The sequence below is a fragment of the Anopheles marshallii genome, chromosome 2 (assembly GCF_943734725.1).
Source record: "Anopheles marshallii chromosome 2, idAnoMarsDA_429_01, whole genome shotgun sequence".
In the NCBI taxonomy this organism is placed as follows: domain Eukaryota; kingdom Metazoa; phylum Arthropoda; class Insecta; order Diptera; family Culicidae; genus Anopheles; species Anopheles marshallii.
Window position 1 is genome coordinate 54,469,498 of NC_071326.1, and position 21,015 is coordinate 54,490,512.

A 21,015-nucleotide genomic window follows, 5' to 3' on the forward strand; every position below is an offset into this window, starting at 1 on the left:
ACGATTTTTCGTGAAACTAATTTACCTCTCTATCCACACTATTTTCACACCGAGTTAAATAATACGAATCGAATATCGATCCAAAGCATATCTTTGACTCATATATTACCGACACAAATATTGACCATTTAGTAAGAAGTGCATTTAATAAAGCCTAATTTGCAAATTTTGATACAATCAAGAATAGATCTTGCGCAGCTGTCATACGATTATTCATCAAGGTATTTAGATGACAGTTAGGTATTTGCAGGTCGTCAACCTGACGGTCCAAGATTTATCAAAAAATTGCAGGGTTTGGCAACATTTTAAGCAAACGGTCTTCAATCGCGTGCTTTTACTCAGCCCGAGATCACAGTTTGGATTTGGACGTTAGGTAATTGACAACTGATATTTCATAAACTATACTCATATATTCATAGGCAAAAGATTTTTGTAGTCCCCCCCTATAGGGTTTGAGCTACACGGGACAAAAATTTGACATAACACTATGGGCTGAGCACAGTCATGAAGGAAAACAAAATAAAAGTGAAAGTGTTTTTATTTTTTGGTTCTCGTTGCAATGGTAGTTTTAAATGGTGATTTAAGGGAAGTAAGGTGTAAGTTAAGAAAAAAATGTTTTACATGTATTTTATTATTAATATAAAGAATTACTACTTAAAGATTTTACTCCCGAGAAGCATGAAATTTTTGTTAAAATTTATCTAAAGAAGTAGTAAACTTTAATTTACATTTACATTGGCTATTACATAATTTACAATTTTTAATTTAATTTTTTACAATTCAATTAAAATATGTTTCAACAAAGTTAAAGATATTAAGTAAAATATTTAAAATATTGTTATGTTGTTAACTATATGATAATCCTCCTGAAATCATAAATATACTAGAGGTTAATCGCTGATAGTTTTATATTTTTTAAATATTTCCTTAATTTTTCATAATTTTTATAACCACCATTGTTTTTAACTATTACAGCCACGGAAACAAAATTTAAAACATACCTCATAAAATTTGAATTTTTACCTATCCATGACCAACTCGAGCCCATAGTGCAACAAATATGTCCAGGGTAGCTTTAAACCCTATAAGGGGAGACTACAAAAATCTTTTGCCCAAAAATATTTTTCCCCAAAAATCTTTTGCCGGTTTTTTTTCTTTCTATTGAAAAAAAAACAATCGAGCTCTTCAAGAGCAATAACATAATAACGGGTTTGAGTTAAGGCGACTTATTAAAAGCAGTGTAAACTAGAAGAGTTAAATTAATTTTCATCTTAACATTGCATCGCTAGTGGGTTACGTTTACAAAAGTTATAAGCCTCCAAACTTTCTGGCTACACGGGTAGCCCGGTTGCCAGGAATAGGGTATTTTTTTGCTTGCCAGTGACAGGGTTAAGACGCATCTCATTCTATTTACCTTAAATCTCTTTAGCTACCTCCGCGTAGTGTCATTTCGGCCCTGCTTTATAAAAGGCTTTGGTCATGCCACAACCTTTGTTGAGGCATGCGCAGCTGTTTTTTTGTTTTTCAGTGTTCGGTGCTGTATTTTCCGTAGTTGCGTATTCTGATAGCTTAGAGCTTCGGGCTACGATTTTATCACTTGGTGCACTGGATGTGTATCTATCAACAGTTTTGATTAAAATCAAGGTTAGTTAACGTGTAACTTGTACTTAATGCAAATTTATTTAATAATCTATCTTTTTTATCTGCAGCTATACGAAGTAAACTTTGTGCATTCCAACATCATTATTCAGAACCCATCGGACACATCGGGTTAATAAATAAACCTGCTAAAGAAGGTTAAAAGGTGGTAGCTGGTGGTACAGCTGGATTATCGATTTTAGATCCCCCCATATACAGTGTACAGTAAGACAGAACCTCACAAAATCTACGCGATGGCAATGGTAAGCGATACATTACATTTAGAAGTAAAACGTTCTGATTCAGAATTTGCTTTTTTACACCCACTTTTATGTCATCCAAGATCATGAAAGCTGCTAAGTGCCCCACCGATGAATTGTCGCTCAAGAATAGAGCCATCGTTAGCGCAGGCGACTTTCCTCCGGATATCAAGTAAGAGTCGATTGCAGTAGCGATTTTCATAATTTCGCTATTTATTATCCGGAAATTTTAATTTAGTAAATGTTGGAATAAATACAATAACGACCTTAAGCGTATGTAACATCTTCACAGGTACATCGACGTATCGACTGCGCCAGGTCAGCATTTCATTTTTTTCATTGAACGCACGGCTGCGGGCGAAATAAATCCTGGAACCATAGGATTTTCACTACTTCAGCGAAAATGGGCAACACTTTCGATTAACCAAGACATTAGCGTTAAACCATATCATTTTGAACGATCCTCCGAAGTGCTTTGCAGCATTGCTTTGGAAGTGGATTTTCTACAGAAAAAAACGTAAGCGACAATTAACGTAGGATGTGTAAATTTACCTACATCGATTCCTATTCGTATCTATGCTCTCTTTTATTCCACTGCACAGTGTAACGCACGAACCGTACGATAGTGACCAAATGGCAAGAGACTTTTTATTACAATTCGCGGGCTTAGCAGTGACCGTTGGGCAGCCATTGGTTTTTAATTTTCAAGATAAAAAGCTGCTCTGCTTGGCGGTAAAAACTCTTGAAGTCATTGATGCCGCAGCCATGGCTAGTGGTGTATCAACTTCAAGCAATGGGTCTAATGGTGGTTCTGTAGAACCGAAACGAGTCAATTTTGGCCGATTGTTAGCCAATACGGTTGTAACGTTTGAAAAAGCGGAAGGTTCTGTATTAAATCTTGTTGGACGTTCTAAGGGCCGTGTTACAGCTGTTCGACAGTCCATTATTAATCCTGACTGGGATTTCGGAAGAATGGGTATTGGTGGCTTGGACCGTGAATTCAATGCTATCTTTCGGCGTGCATTTGCATCTCGCGTTTTTCCACCAGAAGTTGTAGAGCAACTTGGATGTAAACATGTAAAAGGTATTCTACTTTATGGACCTCCTGGTACCGGTAAAACTCTTATGGCTCGACAGATTGGCACAATGCTGAACGCACGAGAACCCAAGATAGTAAATGGTCCACAGATTTTAGACAAATATGTTGGTGAATCAGAAGCGAATGTGCGTCGACTATTTGCGGATGCAGAAGAAGAAGAAAAAAGGGTAAGTAAAACATACAGCAAAACGCGTTAAAAAAATGTACACTTTTAATATACTGCAATGATTGAATCAACAAATAAGAGTTTATATTAATTTAAATAGTGGTTTTATATACTTAACATGGAATCGACGTCTATGTAATTTTTATTCCGTATATTCATAGCTCGGACCAGCAAGCGGTTTACACATTATCATTTTTGATGAGATTGATGCAATTTGCAAAGCTCGTGGTACTGTTGGAGGAAATTCCGGTGTACATGATACTGTTGTCAATCAACTGTTGGCAAAAATTGACGGAGTTGAACAGTTAAATAACATTCTTGTCATCGGCATGACTAACCGAAGGGATATGATTGATGAAGCTCTACTTCGACCTGGTCGATTGGAGGTGCAGATGGAAATCAGCCTTCCTAATGAAGAAGGCCGTGTACAGATTTTGTCAATCCATACTCGACGCATGAAAGAATTCAAGAAACTGGCCCCAGATGTCGATTTACGGGAGCTCGGAGTAAAGACTAAAAATTTTAGTGGGGCCGAATTAGAAGGCTTGGTTCGTGCTGCGCAATCCACTGCAATGAACCGTTTAATAAAAGCTGCTTCGAAAGTAGAAGTAGATCCTGCAGCTATGGAAAAACTAATGGTGACAAGAGAAGATTTTCTGCATGCGTTCGAAAATGACATCAAACCGGTAAGTTTGAATACTATCCTTAAACATTTAGCAAATACGTCTTTATTGCCAACAAGGATAGCTTTGTACTGAACCCTGTTTATTTATATCCCATAGATTTCCACAGAAATTATCTTGTCTATATTTCCAAAAGTGTTAGGATATGATTTGATGATATGTTTTCTAAGACTTCTGTGGCAATTGGGGTCTGTGGTTTGAGGTGTTGGGCATATTAAGTTCTTGAATTTTATCATACGCATATGGTGGTTATTTGTGTTCATTTTTGGTTTTCTGTGTGTTTTCGATGCAACTGACAAAAAATAATGTTATCTCATATCAAGTTTTTTTTTTTCAATTTCTGTTTAGATTACCAAATGATACACAATACTTGGAAATACTTTTCTATGTATTTTTATTTCAGGCTTTTGGTACGGCAGCAGAAGCTCTCGAAAATTATTTAACAAGGGGAATTATCAATTGGGGATTACCGGTTGCTCATGTTCTTGAAGATGTTGCTCTCTACACGGAACAGGCGCGAGGTGCAGAAGGTTCCGGATTGGTTTCGGTACTTTTGGAAGGTCCTCCAAATGCCGGGAAAACTGCTCTTGCGGCGAAACTGGCTAAATTATCCGACTTCCCATTCGTTAAAGTTTGCAGCCCTGATGAAATGGTTGGTTTTACAGAGAGTGCCAAATGTTTGCAAATACGCAAGGTAATAGGTGTAAAGCATACAGCAAAATCGATACTTGTAATCAATCCATAAAATTAACATACTTTTCTCTTCAACAGTATTTTGACGACGCCTATCGCTCTACCTTTAGCTGCATTCTCGTTGATAACATCGAGAGATTACTGGATTATGGACCGATTGGTCCTCGGTACTCTAATCTTACGCTGCAGGCTCTTTTGGTATTACTGAAAAAACCTCCACCAAAAGGCAAAAAGCTTCTTATCCTTTGCACCACCAGTAGACGGTATGAAACATTTTGATTACGAATAATGTTGTTATAATCATCGATATGTATGTGTTTATATATATATATATATATATTTATAGACAAGTATTAGAAGACATGGAGATGTTGTCAGCGTTTACTGCTGTTCTGCATGTACCGAACCTATCAACTGCAGATCATTTGATTGCTGTCCTCGAGCAGGAGCCTGATGTGTTTGGGCGCAATGAATTGGCTGCTATTTACAAACGCTTAAAAGGACGACGTATTTTTGTTGGCATTAAAAAGTTATTAGATTTAATTGATTTGGCGCGGCAAATGGATCCTCAAACACGTATGATGAAATTTTTATCAAAACTTGAAGAGGAGGGAGCTATAGAAGATGCTACTGTGGCACATTGAGAGAATAAGAAAGCAATTAATTTCATTTAACACCGCTAAGCATTACAGTTAGCATTTAGTTTCCTTTCAAGCTAGTTTGCCCTTATATGAAAAAGTTGGGTGAAAAACATTTACTTTAAATTTGGCAACAATGTAAATTCGTCTTTCCATCCCATGTATCCCTTTATTAATATTTGTTAGAATAAGAATTATTTTCGTTACTTTAGTGCTGATCTAAATTCAACAACTGTAATTCACACAGTAACACATCATGATTTTGCTTCAAACAAAGCAAATGTGGAATTTATTCCATGAGATACGAATATGTGTTTTGCATATAAAAGCTATGTTTATAAAACTGCGTTAAAATAAGTATTTCCTATGTTGCAAGGTTCGAAATTAGGTTGACGTGTTCAAACCAGTCTTGAATACACATTTTCAAAAAAAAAAACAGAAACTGTTGATGCATATTAAATGACCGCGCCATTTCTCACTATACTGGTTCAAAACGTAGTTTCCCTAAAAATATAAAAACTGTATGTGTGAAAAATGTATGAATAACAATTATTCTAAAGGCTTATTACATGTTGGCTGCGGTTTAGTATAGAATTTACCCACAACTTACCTGTTATTAAGCTATGTGTTATCGAATAAACCATGGAAAGAGAAATATAGCAGAGAACACAATATAACACATAATTTAACAGCAAAGGTAGGATTAAAGAAGTATAACAATAGTCAAGATATATAACAGTTATCTGAAACATAATTGTTAGCTGAACCAGCAGATCAGGGTTCGTCGCTCTGTAAATCATTATTATTGTTTGTTTAATTAACTATAAGTAAAAGTAACGAAAGATTGATACTATCTGATCAAAGCCATTCCTTGTGTTGATTATATCAATGTATTTTTATTATTCCTAATGTTTTGGACGACATACAAATTATTAAATTATTAGTAAATTCAGAAAAAGGCTTCAGCTCATTTTTTTTTATTTATCTGAAGAACGGTCGGACCGTATATCGGCTTCAGCTCATATATTATTGAAGAATTTTTTTTGTTCTAAATATTTTTGTAAGTAATATATGCGCACGAGAAAGTAAAAACAGTAAATAATCATATAATTTCTTCGTTTCCAATAGTGTAAATTCATAATTAAAATTACAACAACCTAGATAAACGAGCAAAATCGTAAGCATATACAATTCAAGCAAACATAAAAACAAGCAAAACAGTTTTTTAGTTTTGTATTGTCATTTAATTATTTTTTTTTTGTGCAGAATACTGGTTGTTCCGATTAGTTAAGTGTGACTTTTTTGTTATGACTATAGTAAATTCATACAGTCTATTTTAAATCAGCGAATCATTTGTTTAACTTCAAGTAGTAATATATTTGAAGCAATTGCTTTGTTTGCTTGAAGCAAACCACTGTTTGGTATTTAAATCAATGCATGAAAGAGATTAGTAGATTCTTGAAGTATATTGAGAGGTGGTTTTTGTTACATAATAATAATTACAATTACTTCAACAATATTTTGTTTGTCCTATCGGCATATATCCGCCTGACATTGTTGAATAGTAGAAAATTATTAAGAATAATACAATGTTATCTATACATTTCAAAGAGTGAAGAAATATGTTAATAAATAAGTTAACGATAAAATTCGTTTATGGTAATGAACATAATCATGTTCCATACGTACTAGTGACAAAATTCATAATATCAGTTAAAGATCTATGTGCAAAATACAAAGCTCACCAATAAAGTAATACAGTTAAAAAAACTGAAGAGTTGGATGTTTACAAGGGTTCCCTTCAATTTTGGGGAAAATTCCCAAGAAAAAAAACGATAAATGTTTTTTCCGGGTATCTTGGGGTTTTTCTTATAATTTGCACTAAATTGATAGACCCTCGAATACATATACTTGATTTGCAGGAGTAAAAAATCCTAATAATACAATAATTATAGAACTCCTTCTCCTTACCGGCACAACAACCTTAAGACGTCTAGACTGGCCAGTTCTGGTTCTCCTTGATTTTATTTACACGTAGCCGAATAGTCAGTCCTGCATATGAGGAATTGGTCCGGAAGGGATTTTGGATCGATCCTGCCGTGTGAAGACCGGCGCTCTTACCAAAAACAGCACCGGGCCGATCCCAACTATAGAACTATAACTACATTTCTCTACGCATTACGCATTATTTATCATTATCGGGAAAAGACTGTATATTTGAACTGTAATTTCACCAAAACAGCATTTGCAAAAATTTTGTAGGAGCAAATTTTACAAACTAAAACCGCTATAAGGAAAGAACCTTCATACGAAAAGTACTGTATTTCGATAGGTTTTCCGATCATTTTTGGTTTATCGAAAAACGCTCGGAAATCCGAACGAAATTCTCTCGTATCGAGTGTTTGGGTTGTATGGAGAATGATCGAAATTGCTTCGTTGGGCTGTATTTCGATCGGTTTTCCGATCATTTTTGGTTTATCGAAAAACGCTCGGAAATCCGATCGAAATTCTCTCAGATCGAGTGTTTGGGAAGGAGGAATTGTCACATTCTAATAGCCCGAAAGAAACCGTCGAGTGGTGAATCGCGTGAACTTATGCTGAACACGCTGTATCATAGCAATCGCCGTCACTCCAGCAGGCGACTATAACTAATAGTCAATAAAAATAAAAAAATACATACCCAATCACAACAGCCTACAACATCATACATCATCACCAGTTAAAGCCACATATCGAAAAAAAGTTTAAAAAAATTGCACAACATAATTTGAGAAACAAGATGCACCATGAATTCCTTTCGTTTCGTTCCATATCGTTCGTTCGTCACAAATACTTTACAGTTTGGGCCTGATTTAAATATTCAGACGTTAGTGATGAGTACCATCTTAGTATGACTTACAGAGGTATAGTTTCCTGAAGAATCGTTAACATAATACAAAGAGTCATTTATTTTGAATACCTTATAATATGGATCTTCCACTTTATCTTCACCCTAAACTTTTGTTTGAACAGTCCACTATCTATCCATAGCATGTCCATCAACATGACATATGACATATGAATGACAATCATTATTACGTTGTTAATAAGAATCTCCAATCGTTGAACACTATCAAATATTGATAATGGTATGCTTTATCTTACCGGTACTTTGTTTGAGAGTATTGCAAAAGCCACTTCAATTTAAAGGCCGATAGACATGTTTGAAAAGATAATGGCAGTGAAGATAACATCACAAGTGACTATAGGATTCTTTCTCTCAATAGAAATCAGTACTTGTTTAGTTATTCATCAGAAAGGATGAAGTGTCATGGGTGTAAAAGTGTAGGCGGCTCTGCCTATGTGCAAATAGTGTTAAAAATTATGATTGTTTTAATATCTGTCAACTGTTACAATGCTCAAGACCAAGATACAAACTATCGTTTACCAAACCAAACGTATCCACTTAAATATAATATTGAGCTAACAACACGCATCCACGATAATACCATCGGTGACAGTCGATTCCATTTCGAGGGTAAAGTGATTATACAGCTAATGGCAATTGGTGATCCAGATGCAACAACAAATGAAATAACAGTCAATTATCGTCAGATTAATATAACCCATGTTAAACTATGGTACATTATGCAGAATGACTGGGAAATTACAATTTTAGATGACGCTACAAGTTTTACAGTTGATCCTCTACGAGAATTTGTCACAATTCATTCTCCACAGCCATTAAATGGTACTTATTTCTTGGAATTAAAATATAACGGTATATTGCGAGAAGACAATGGTGGGTTCTACAGATCGTCCTATCGCGATGACAACGGTATCGTAAAATGGCTTGCAACGACCCAGTTTTCACCTACAGATGCACGGCACGCATTTCCATGCTATGATGAACCCGGAATAAGGGCTCCAATAGCATTGCGTGTTATTCATGGCAAGGAATATTCTGTTCTCTCAAACACAATGCCAATTGATGTACGAGAAAGGTAATTTATTAAGGTATTTGTACAATGTATGATCTTAATCCAATGAAATATTGCAGTATTTGGGAAGGAATGGCAATTACAACATTTCCCGACACTCCAAAGATGCCGTCATACTTACTAGGAATTATAGTAAGTGATTTCACAGAAATAAACCAGCCAAATTTTCCTCGACAGCTGGCATATACTCGCCCGACGGCCTTAAGTCTACCGGTAGCTAACTTTATAATTGAAGCAGGATTTAAAATACTGGCTGCACTTGAGGATTTCTTACAGACCTCATACATACTGGCGAAACTCTCACACGTAGCCATACCCGATTTTTCTCCAGGAGCCATGGAAAATTATGGCATAGTAATTATTACACTTATTACGAGCGATTACATTCCAAGTTACTAAGAATAGTATATTCATCCATTTCAGATAACATACAAAGAAGAAAACTTTATGTTTCATTCGCAAATTTATCCAATGAAACAGAAAAAGAAAATAGCCACAATTGTTGCACACGAAATTGGTCACCATTATTTTGGTAACTACGTATCTCCCGCTTGGTGGAGTTATCTATGGATGAAAGAAGGGTTTGCTCGATTTTTTGAGTATACAGCAGCACAAATGGTGTTTCCGGAAATGGAGATAGAAAAAATGTACACTATTGACAAAACGCATAATGTTTTCCAACTGGATTCACTTAGTTCATCCCGGCCCATGACATATTACGTGAATACACAGAGTGAGATAAGTAACATATTCGACGATATTGCCTACGATAAAGGTAAGTGAAACAAGCTAGGGAAAGGTATAAAATACAGTGAGTTTGTTCAAAAATTTGTGTTTCGCTTTTTAAACATAAGTTGAGTTTTCCCGCAATGCGTTAAAGGAACATCTATAGATAATTTCTAATAAATTAAAGTTATAACCCAAATAACAGAAACAGATTTCGAAACGTGGCTCGTGTAGTATTCGATTACATATCATTTTTAGTATTTAATTATTTTTCAATGATATTTGACGTAGCGTGAAAATTAATCTTTAACTACTGTTGAATGCGAGTAATGATCTTTTTCCTCTTTGGTATTTTATCTAGATTAATGATCAAACTAAAAAAACTTGTTCGCTTCTATTATATATGACATTCTCTTGTACTATCAGGTGGAGCAGTCCTATTAATGTTCTACTACACATTTGGAAAAGAACCATTTCGTAATGCGATGATACACTATCTGCACGCTAATGCTCTACAAACTGGTTCTCCGGAAAAATTTGCTGCAGCTATGCAAATAGCAATATTTGATTCATTAACATCTGATAATCTTCAGTTTAACGCATCATTACTTCTCCAGTCATGGACAGAGCAAGCTGGATATCCAATACTACACATCTCTCGATTCGGTGACGATTGTTCATTGCGAATTGAACAACAAAGATATCTGTTGAAAACTAACGATACAAGCAATTTGATTGCAAAATGGATAATACCATACAATTTTGCAACAGAAAAAAATCCCAGTTTTGAAAACACAACCTATACAGGGTGGATTACGGAGCAGAGTCATACAATCAAACCTACGAACGATTTGAATTGGACATGTGACGAATGGATCGTATTCAACAAACAACAGACAAGTTATTATCGCATAAATTATGATTCTGATCTATGGCATTTGATCTCAGCAGCTCTTCTACGAAACCGTACAATAATCCATGAAAATAATCGAGCACAACTCATAGATGATGCATTGAATAACGCACGCTCTGGAAGATTGCTGTACATTGTTCCGTTGCAATTGTTGCGCTACCTGTCGAATGAAATTGATTACATCCCTTGGGCAGCTGCTGACCGGAATCTTGGGTTACTAAATGTTCTTATGAGAGGTACAAATAAGTACGATATTTGGCAGAAGTATTGTTTAGAATTTGTCGAACCAATCTACATTCGCATGGGAATTACATCTCTTGACCAGGATACATTAGCGCAGCGATTAACACGAGAAATAGTGGTGAACTGGGCTTGCAAAGTCGGTTCCCGAAGTTGTCTCAACCATACAGCATTTCTTGTAAAAGAAATAGCTGAAGATCGATTAAAGGATGCTGATCCTGATCTACGTGAACCTATCTTCTGCAATGGATTGCGGAATGCATCTCTTACAGTATTTGATTCTATTTGGCAACGCATGCAAGCATCTCAAGACCAGTCATACCGATCCGAACTCATTCGCTCACTTGGTTGTGTGGAAAAAGAATCACTAGTTAACAAATATCTCGACAGTACGATTTCTTTGAACGGAACCAATTACTTTAACCAAGAACGTGAGCGTGTGTTTATGGCGGTTTACAAAAACGGAGATTTGAGTATGGAAATAGCGATGAAGTTTTTACTAGTAAACATGGATCAAGTTAACTTGCTGTAAGTATGTTGTAAATTTTCCCTACATTACGCACAGAAAATAGTTTCAATTAGGGTCTACAAACGTTAACATACAACCTACTTTTTATTGTATTTCTCAGCTATAACAAGGGTAATTTCGGCGGTCGAGCGATCAGTTCTATTGTGCGTAACATGGCGCAACATATCACAAGCGAAGACATGCACACACAATTACAGGACTTAATGGAAAAATTACTAGAAAAGGGGCTTTTGCGAGCATCCGATATGCTACAGGCCTTGGAATACTCAAGTGAAAATTTGATGTGGATTCATGAAAGAGGTGCTCAAATTTCAAATTGGTTAGAAGAGCAATATCCTGCCCAAACTCAATCTCCGACAACAATAACAACAACATTGAAAGATTCCCCATCTGATACTATTACTCAAACAACGAGAATGACCCCAACCGATACTACAACAACGAACGTTACCTCTAACGATTTGTTGGAAACGTTTACTACATTATATATAACGACGTCTGCATTCATACCGACTTTTAGCATCACACCCATGAATAATCCACTGCAAACTAATAATTCAACTAAAGTTGATACTGTTACTAATTATTCAACTCCATCAACGAATTTGATAACGTCCACTGAAAATTATGGTAACAACAATTCAGTTCGTCTAGTACTTGGAGTATTTTATAGCTGCTTTTTAATCGCATTTAATGTCATACTATCTGCAAGAATATTATAATTTTCACTATGCTAGAAAATTTTCCACTAAATTGTTGAATTTTGTAATGTCTATTGGAAAGCATAATAACAAACGTTCAATTTTTAGTAACAAACAATAGTGTTTTAGCTTCCATAATATTTACATACACTAAATAAATTCCCCACCTCTATGTGCAATAAGTTGTCCGCATTTTTCGCGATTGTGCAATATTGATTATAATTAGGCTGGAGTAACTGCTCCGTCACCGACGAATTCGTCGCACGATCTGTATGGGATTTGGCAGATAAAAGCACACGACAGATTTCCTCGCCGAAATAATTTAACTAGTTTATACAACACGATGCTATAAAACTTTGAAGAACAAATTTAAAATTGTATTGCGTTTTGGTTTTCAAACTGTATCATCATGATAAACAATAAAATGAAACTGAAAGAAATAAACTTATTTTTCACTTATATTCTCGGAATATGCTCAACGAAATATGTCAAACACTATTTTATGGGAGTTCTAGCCGATTTGGCAACGCCTTTCGCGAGCTCCAATCTGCTCCTAAAACGCATAACATTGTGTTCATCTAGCATTGGGGTCAGCTTCGATAGTGGTCCAATTGTTGTCAGGTCATTGTTGAGTTTAAGATCCTTTATTTCGTCTGCAAAGGAATCCTTTTGGGCCTTCCTGTAAAGAATATTTTCCGCTTGGATACGGTCTTCCATAGAAAGGGCCTTCCTGAAATTAGATCTTTTCAAGCCAAATTGGATTATTTTCAACATCATACATATTCGAAAAATTAGTTTCAATCAGTTGGAAAATTTGTTTTCCTGAATGAATTCTGGTTCTTCGTGTATATTAACGTGTTTTATTTCCTCTTCAGTTCCCTGTGTTTCTAAAAGAGGCCATTCTGCCTCGGGTAGCTTAAAAAAATTCTGGACCTGATAGCCATATCGATGGTCTATTGTTTACTGTCTTAGTGCCTTCATCGGCTGGGTTTTGTTTGGAAGCGACTCACTTCCATTGATCAGCTGTTGTGCCGCCCGTCGTGCTCCTTGCGTAGACAACTGCGGCGAATGCTTGCTCTGAGGCAGCCACGAATGTGTAAAATTCGATTTCCGATCCGCAGTCGCCGAGTATCCATCTAGGAATACGCAGATTAGTGGCTAATTTGACTCTTTCAAGCCATGATTCCCACACGCCGCATATTCTAGATAAAACTGAGGTATCCCGTTCACTGGTTCCTTGTGCAGCTCCTGCATTAAGATTTTCCCGTGAAACGTGATATTTGAAAAAAGCCACAACGCGTCAAAAACGCTCATGACGAAGGAAAGCACTTCTCGTTTGGTGGGGGGACGTATTTTGCAAATCACGTCCTTTGGTAGTCTATCTGTTTTCGCCTGGAAACATACATTATCCTTGTTTGTATTCCAATAGATTCCGAGTATTTTTGATGACTCATCATCCTTGTTCCCTGTTGGATACGTACGCAGCCAAACACTCACGTGCGATCTCCGCGAGAATTCTCTCGTCGGTTGAGCAGTACGAGTGTCCAGAGAGAGAGAAGGACGACCTGGAGATCGTCATCTCGTCTTCGGGCAGGATGCGGGAGTCGGGCTTCAGCAGCGAGGAGACAACGTGGTGGTGATGTGACACTGCACATTGTTTTAATAAATTATAAGTATTTGTTTTATTGAAAGTTGTTTACGTTGTGTCGTCTTGATTAATTCGGTCACCAAATATCACCAACGTAAAAGTGGCGACGAGGATGGGATTGTTATTTTAATCTGTTGTTCAGTTTCTGCTGCTGTGCAAGTGCAAGTGTCACAAACATTAGTCCCCCGTGTCGTAAGCGTCGTAGGATGGAGCAAACCGACACAAATAGTGTGGATATCTTCGGGGACGTTGACCCGCGCCGATTATCCCAAAATCGTGCCAACGTTCCAGGCGTTCCCGTGCAAAATCTCGGACATCGAGAAGGAGCGTCAGTTTTACCACCGACGCACATCCAGCCACCATTGCAGTCTACGACGACGCCATCGTTGTTCAACGCGTCACCAGCCATGATTAGCAGCGCGGACAGTGCTACAATGCTGCAAATGATGAATTTGCTTCAACAGCAAATGGCGCAACAGCAGCAACTACTCAACGAGTTTCTACACGCGCGCATGCAAAATCAAAGCGCAACATCCACCACCTTCCAGCCTGAACAAATTATTGATTCTCTGTCTCATCATATTTCAGAGTTTCAATACAACAAAGAGACTGGAATAACCTTCAAAAATTGGTTCTCACGTTATCTCGACCTGTTCCAGAAGGACGCTGCTAGGATTGACGACGCCGCTAAAGTGCGATTGTTGCTTCGGAAACTGGGTCCATCCGAGCACGATCGTTACTTGAGCTTCATCATGCCGAGTCGCCCGCCTGATTTTTCACTGGAGCAGACAGTGGAAAAGCTAACATGCCTGTTCGACACCCAGGAAACCCTGCTGAGCAAACGGTTCAAATGTTTGCAAATCATGAAAAAGCGGACAGAGGATCATCTGAGTTATGCTTGCCGTATTAACAAGGCGTGTGTCGAGTTTGAACTCAGCAAGCTGAATGAAGAGGAGTTCAAGTGTTTGCTGTACGTGTGTGGTTTGAAGGACGAAATCGACGCTGACATCAGGACGCGGTTGCTAGCCCGCATCGAGGACAAGGTCTGCGCGACCTTGCAGCAGTTATCGTCGGAATGCCATCGCCTGATCAATTTGAAAAAGTATAGCGCAATGATCGAGGCACCAGCACACGAGCATGTACTTACAGAAAATGCTAAGGCACATCGCGTACAACGACAGTTCCAGCCCAAGCGCGAAGCTCCGAAAAACCCGTGTTGGTCATGTGGAGAGCTTCATTGGAGCCGCGATTGCCCGTATCGATCACACCGATGCAAAACTTGTTCCCGAACGGGCCACAAAGAGGGCTATTGCAAAAACAAGCAGTCACATAAGTCAGGCAAACGCCTCTGGAAACAGCATAGAACGAACCTCAGGATGGTGACAGTGAGCGTCCGAAGCGTTCAGTAACGTCGCAGATTTGTGTCTTTAACATTGAATGGTACACCAATACGCCTGCAGTTGGACACGGCTTCCGACATTACCGTTATAGATTACAAAACTTGGATGCTCATCGGAAAGCCTAAACTAGCGTCTCCTTCCGTAATTGCCAGAACCGCATCAGGTGACAACCTATTCTTGGAAGGAGAGTTCCTATGTGAAGTTGGAGTAAACGGGCAGACAAAAGAAGCAATGATACGCGTCTCTAAATCCCGTTTGATTCTTTTAGGAGCCGATCTTATCGACGCGTTTGCACTGTGGTCGATTCCGATGGATAGTTTCTGTTGCCGCCTTACGGGTACTGTTACCACGCCAAGAGCGTTTCCCTAGAGTTTTCCAAGGAGTAGGCCTATGCAAAAAGGCTGGTGTTACCTTGACACTGAAAGACAACTGCCGTCCAGTCTTTCGTCCAAAAAGACCCTTCGCATACGCGATGCAGGAACCCGTTAATCAAGAGCTTGATAGGCTAGAGAAGTTGGGAATAATAACACCTGTTAAGTTTTCGGAATGGGCAGCACCGGTAGTCGTGGTAAAGAAGGCAAACGGAAAAATTCGGTTATGTGGCGATTATTCAACTGGGTTAAATGAAGCGCTAAGATCACATGATTATCCATTACCAGTCCCAGAGGATATATTCTCAAGGTTGTCTAACTGTAAGATATTCAGCAAAATCGACTTAACAGACGCCTTTCTCCAAGTCGAAATAGAGCCACAATACAGACCACTCCTAACTATAAATACGCATAGAGGGTTGTACCACTACAACCGCTTACCGCCCGGCATTAAAGTTGCTCCTGCTGCTTTCCAGCAACTAATGGATACGATGCTTGTAGGGCTTAAGGCCGTATCAGGATATCTGGATCAGGATGATATCATTGTAGGAGGAAGTAGCGAACTCGAGCACGATACCAATTTGGCAGAAGTATTACATAGGCTTCAAGAATACGGGTTTACAATACGAGCTGACAAATGTGCGTTTAAACAGAAGCAGATCACGTACCTTGGACACGTGATCGATAGCCACGGGTTACGACCAGATCCGTCGAAGATCGAGCTTATCAAGATGCTCTCCGAACCAAAAGACATATCCGGCGTGCGGTCATTTCTGGGGGCAGTTAACTATTACGGGAAGTTCATCCCGAATATGCGAAAGCTTCGTTATCCGTTGGACAGTTTGCTTAAGGCAAATAATTCATTCTGCTGGACTCCAGAATGCAAGCAGTCATTCAAAACCTTCAAGTCTCTCCTATCGTCCGACTTGCTTCTAACGCATTATGACCCAAGGCAGAAAATAGTAGTTTCTGCAGGCGCCTCATCCATCGGTCTCGGCGCTACTATTAGTCACGTTTATCTGGGGGTTCAATGCGGGTGGTTCAGCACGCTTCCCGCGCGCTCACTGAAGCAGAGCGTCGTTATAGCCAAATAGATCGCGAGGGTTTGGCTATCATCTTCGCTGTAAAACAATTCCATAAGATGATTTTTGGAAGGCGTTTCACTCTTCAAACGGACCATCGACCTCTTCTTCACATTTTCGGTTCAAAGAAGGGTATCCCGACCGTCACTGCAAACCGGTTACAGCGTTTTGCACTTACTCTTCTAGCATACGACTTCAGCATAGAGTACATACGCACCGACGATTTTGGAAACGCTGATTTGCTCTCGCGCCTAATAAGTACACAAATTAAGTCTGAGGAGGACACCGTGATCGCATGCATCGAAACAGACATCAAAGCAATGGTGGTAAGTGCGCTTCAAACAACTCCACTTCATTTTGCAGATCTCATCAGAGAAACCAAGAAAGACCCCTTGATGCAAAAAGTAATGCGATTCATACAGGAAGGATGGCCCATTAATACAACATACACAGGAGAACTTTCACGATTCTTCGCGCGAAAAGATGCCTTATCAACCGTCGAGGGTTGTATTTTGTTCGGTGAGAGGGTGGTGATTCCTCAAGTTCTGCAACAAAAATGTCTTCAACAAATACATCAAGGTCATCCCGGCATACAACGGATGAAATCATTAGCCAGGAGTTATTTCTATTGGCCGTCCTTGGACTCTGACTTCACGGACTGGGTCAAATCATGCCATGCGTGCCAAACAGTTGCAAAATCACCTTCTCACTCGAACCCTGTGGCTTGGCCAAAAGCTGCTGGTCCATGGCAGCGTATTCACGTGGACTATGCTGGTCCGATAGACGGAGACTCCTATCTCATCGTAATAGATTCATTCTCGAAGTGGCCCGAGATATTCCGAACGAACAGAACTACGTCTGCAGCAACTATAAGCATCTTACGCGGAATATTCACCCGCTTCGGAGTGCCAACCATCCTAGTATCCGATAATGGAACGCAGTTTACTAGTGAAGATTTTAAGTCATTTTGCTTACAGAACGACATCGAGCATATGAAGACGGCACCGTATCATCCGCAATCCAACGGGCAAGCTGAAAGGTTCGTTGACACTTTTAAGCGGACTGTTAAGAAGATATCGGCAGATGGCAGAACGATGCAAGAGGCGTTGGACGCATTCCTTCTGGCCTACCGAAGTACTCCAAGCTCCGTGTTGGACGGAACAAAATCACCGGAGGAGATAATGTTTGGTAGGCCAATACGAACAACATTAGATCAATAACGTCCGCCGCCCGCCGAACGCTTATCAGACGGTTCTGTAGCTAAGAACCTTAGAGAATTTCGCCCGTCCGATTTGATTTACGCTAAGTGTTACTGTTATGTCTTGGGGTTCGGACGGATGGACGCGGAAGCACAGATCGTTTACCATTGTTTGTACGTTAACTTATTACATTTGTTAACAATAAATAGATAAAACACTGTGACGTGCGGCAGCGGTTGCCAGCACGTCTGCTCACCGCTGATGCTCAACCCGAAGTCTCTCGATTACGCATACGCGTTGATATCGGGTCAATCACGCATTGACCCGTAAGCGACGCACCTGTGTCACGCACACATCTGGATGTTGTCGCATGGCGCAAACAACCCAGAGCGCAAAACATGCGACAAAGTCTGCGTCTGCAACATCTCCCCCTTCAGGATAGCTGATACCCGTCGAATCTTCGTGGGGCTCTTCTACACCTAGAAGAGCGGCGAAGTGGAGGTATCGGCTTTGCTTCCGGATGATGTACTTGTTGTTGTTCAGCTGGTGCCGGGGAGGGAATTGGAACTGACCGTTCCGATGTTTGCACGTCCGGAAGCTTCGTTGTCAAAGGTAGAGACGCTAATGATGACGATGAGTTCGCTGACAACCATGCCGCAGACAAAGACGATGATGATGATGAAGACGAGGACGTAGGTGATGACGAAGACAATAACTTAGATGATGGTGATAAAAACGATGACGTTGGGGATGACGATGACAATTGCTTAGATGATGAATATAAATCCCACGAAGCCAGTAAGACATCTAATGGTAAACGTCTCGACTTTATGTCCGATGATCGACGATCGCTAGCGATCATTCTTCGACGCAGTTGATTAACATGACTTCTTATCATCCGATCACCTTCGATTTTGACTTGATACATTACGTTTCCATTCCTTTTAACGATAACTGCCGGGATCCATGTCCATGAACCTCGCCTATAGACTTTTGCATATACTTGATCGTTTGGCTTGAAACCTCTTACACCTGTTTCAACTGTTTCATGCTAAACCTTTGCTGGTGGACGTAACAACTCATGATTGGTTCTTATAGTTCTGCCAAACATCATTTCTGCCGGTGTTTTGCGATGTTCTAGTTGTGCATTTGGAGTAGTTCTATACGCTAGCAGAAATATATCTATTGCTTCTTGCATTGTTGTATCTCCGTGCTTGATTTTCACCAACGCTCGTTTGAAAGTGTCAACAAAACGCTCTGCTTGCCCATTTGACTGTGGGTGGAAAACTGCGGTTCTTATGTGATGAATACTATTTGCCGTACAGAATTCCCTAAAAGCCTCACTGGTGAACTGCGTTCCATTATCCGATACTAATGTAGTGGGCATTCCAAACCTTGCAAAAACACCTCGCAGAATAGCTATCGTTGCTGTTGTTGTGATACTTCTTGTTTTAACAATTTCCGGCCACTTTGAATAAGCGTCTACTATCAACAGGAAATAATCCCCATCTATGGGACCAGCATAGTCGACGTGTATTCTCTCCCACGGGAAAGAAAGTTTACCCCAGGGGACTGGAATCTCGTGTGGGGGTGACTTGGCCGCGGCAGCACATGATGAACATGCACCTACTCGTTCAACTATATCCCCATCCATACCGGGCCAATACACGTAGCTGCGGGCAAGCGCCTTCATGCGTTGCACTCCCGGATGACCACGATGAAACTGTTCCAAACATCTTTTCCGTAGCTTTTCTGGTATAATCAACCTTTCACCAAACAGAATACCTCCGTCTATCGTCGACAAGGCTTCCTTTCTGTAGTAGTAGCGTGCCAAATCTTGCCCTAAAGCCTTACTCTGTGGCCAGCCTCGTTGAATGTATTTGTAGATTTGACGTAACACCTTGTCGGTCTGAGTGCTAGTTACTACCTCTCGGAATGTTAAAGGAAGAACGGATAATGAATTAGTTGCGACCGACCTAATATCCTTTTCCAGCTCAATACTTGCTACGACGTAATCTTCCTCCGGCTGAATTCGCTCCCTTATGAGTCTGGACAGCAAATCAGCATTTCCGAAATGATCAGTGCGAATGTACTCGATATCAAAATCGTACAATTGTAGAGTAAGCGCAAAGCGTTGAAGTCTATTTGCGGTATAAATAGGAATCCCTTTCTTTGATCCAAAAATCTGCAGCAATGGTCGGTGATCTGTTTGCAATCTGAAGTGACGTCCGTATAACATTTTATGGAACCTTGTGACTGCAAAAACGATTGCAAGACCTTCGCGGTCTATCTGGCTATACTTCTTTTCAGTTTCTGTGAGTGCCCGTGATGCGTGCTGGACTACCTTAATAGTACCGTCTTGGAATTTGTGGCTTATGGTTGCTCCTAATCCAACAGATGATGCATCAGCTGAAACTATGATGTTTGCTTTCGGGGCATAATGTGTGAGCAAAAGATTTGAGGAGAGAATCTTCTTGAACTTTTTGAAACTTTCATCACATTGTTTTGTCCATTTGAAACTTTCACCCTGCTTCAAGAGGCAATCTAGGGGATATCTAAGATCCCTCATACGTGGAACGAACTTGCTGTAGTAATTTATGGCTCCAACAAATGAGCGTACTCCTGAAACATCTGTTGGTGGTGGCAAGTTAATAATGGCTTCAATCTTGGTCGGGTCTGGACGAATACCATTTCCGTCTACAATGTGACCTAGGTACTTTATTTGTTTCATTCCGAAAACACACTTGTCTGCACGGATAGTGAAACCATACTCTTTTATGCGACCAAGCACTTCCTTCACGTTAGTGTCGTGTTCCTCTTGTGTTGTTCCACCGATGATCAAATCATCCATATATCCGCAAACTTTCATCACGCCTGCCAGCATGGTATCAATAAGTTGCTGAAATACGGCAGGCGCAATTTTGATACCGGGTGGAAGACGGTTATACTGATACAGGCCGCGGTGAGTGTTTATAGTAAGTAGCGGGCGGTATTGTTCTTCTACTTGTACTTGCGAGAAAGCATCTGATAGGTCGATGGTAGTAAAAAT

General features: G+C 39.5%; 2 protein-coding genes across 2 annotated transcripts; both read left to right on the top strand.

The window, feature by feature from the left end:
• Window positions 1-1,969: 1,969 nt before the first annotated feature.
• On the top strand, window positions 1,970-5,183 carry LOC128710145 (vesicle-fusing ATPase 1-like). The gene is made up of 7 exons (XM_053805186.1): window positions 1,970-2,070; window positions 2,191-2,415; window positions 2,501-3,164; window positions 3,325-3,849; window positions 4,250-4,540; window positions 4,618-4,802; window positions 4,886-5,183. Exons 1-7 carry the CDS (start codon window positions 1,970-1,972, stop codon window positions 5,181-5,183), a joined length of 2,289 nt encoding a protein of 762 aa, XP_053661161.1.
• A 3,249-nt stretch (window positions 5,184-8,432) lies between these two features.
• LOC128718159 (aminopeptidase N-like) lies at window positions 8,433-12,287 on the top strand. Its single transcript, XM_053811831.1, has 5 exons — window positions 8,433-9,160; window positions 9,217-9,511; window positions 9,581-9,932; window positions 10,310-11,564; window positions 11,666-12,287. The coding sequence occupies exons 1-5, from the start codon at window positions 8,478-8,480 to the stop codon at window positions 12,285-12,287; spliced, it is 3,207 nt and encodes a 1,068-aa protein (XP_053667806.1). The 5' UTR covers window positions 8,433-8,477.
• Window positions 12,288-21,015: the final 8,728 nt, after the last annotated feature.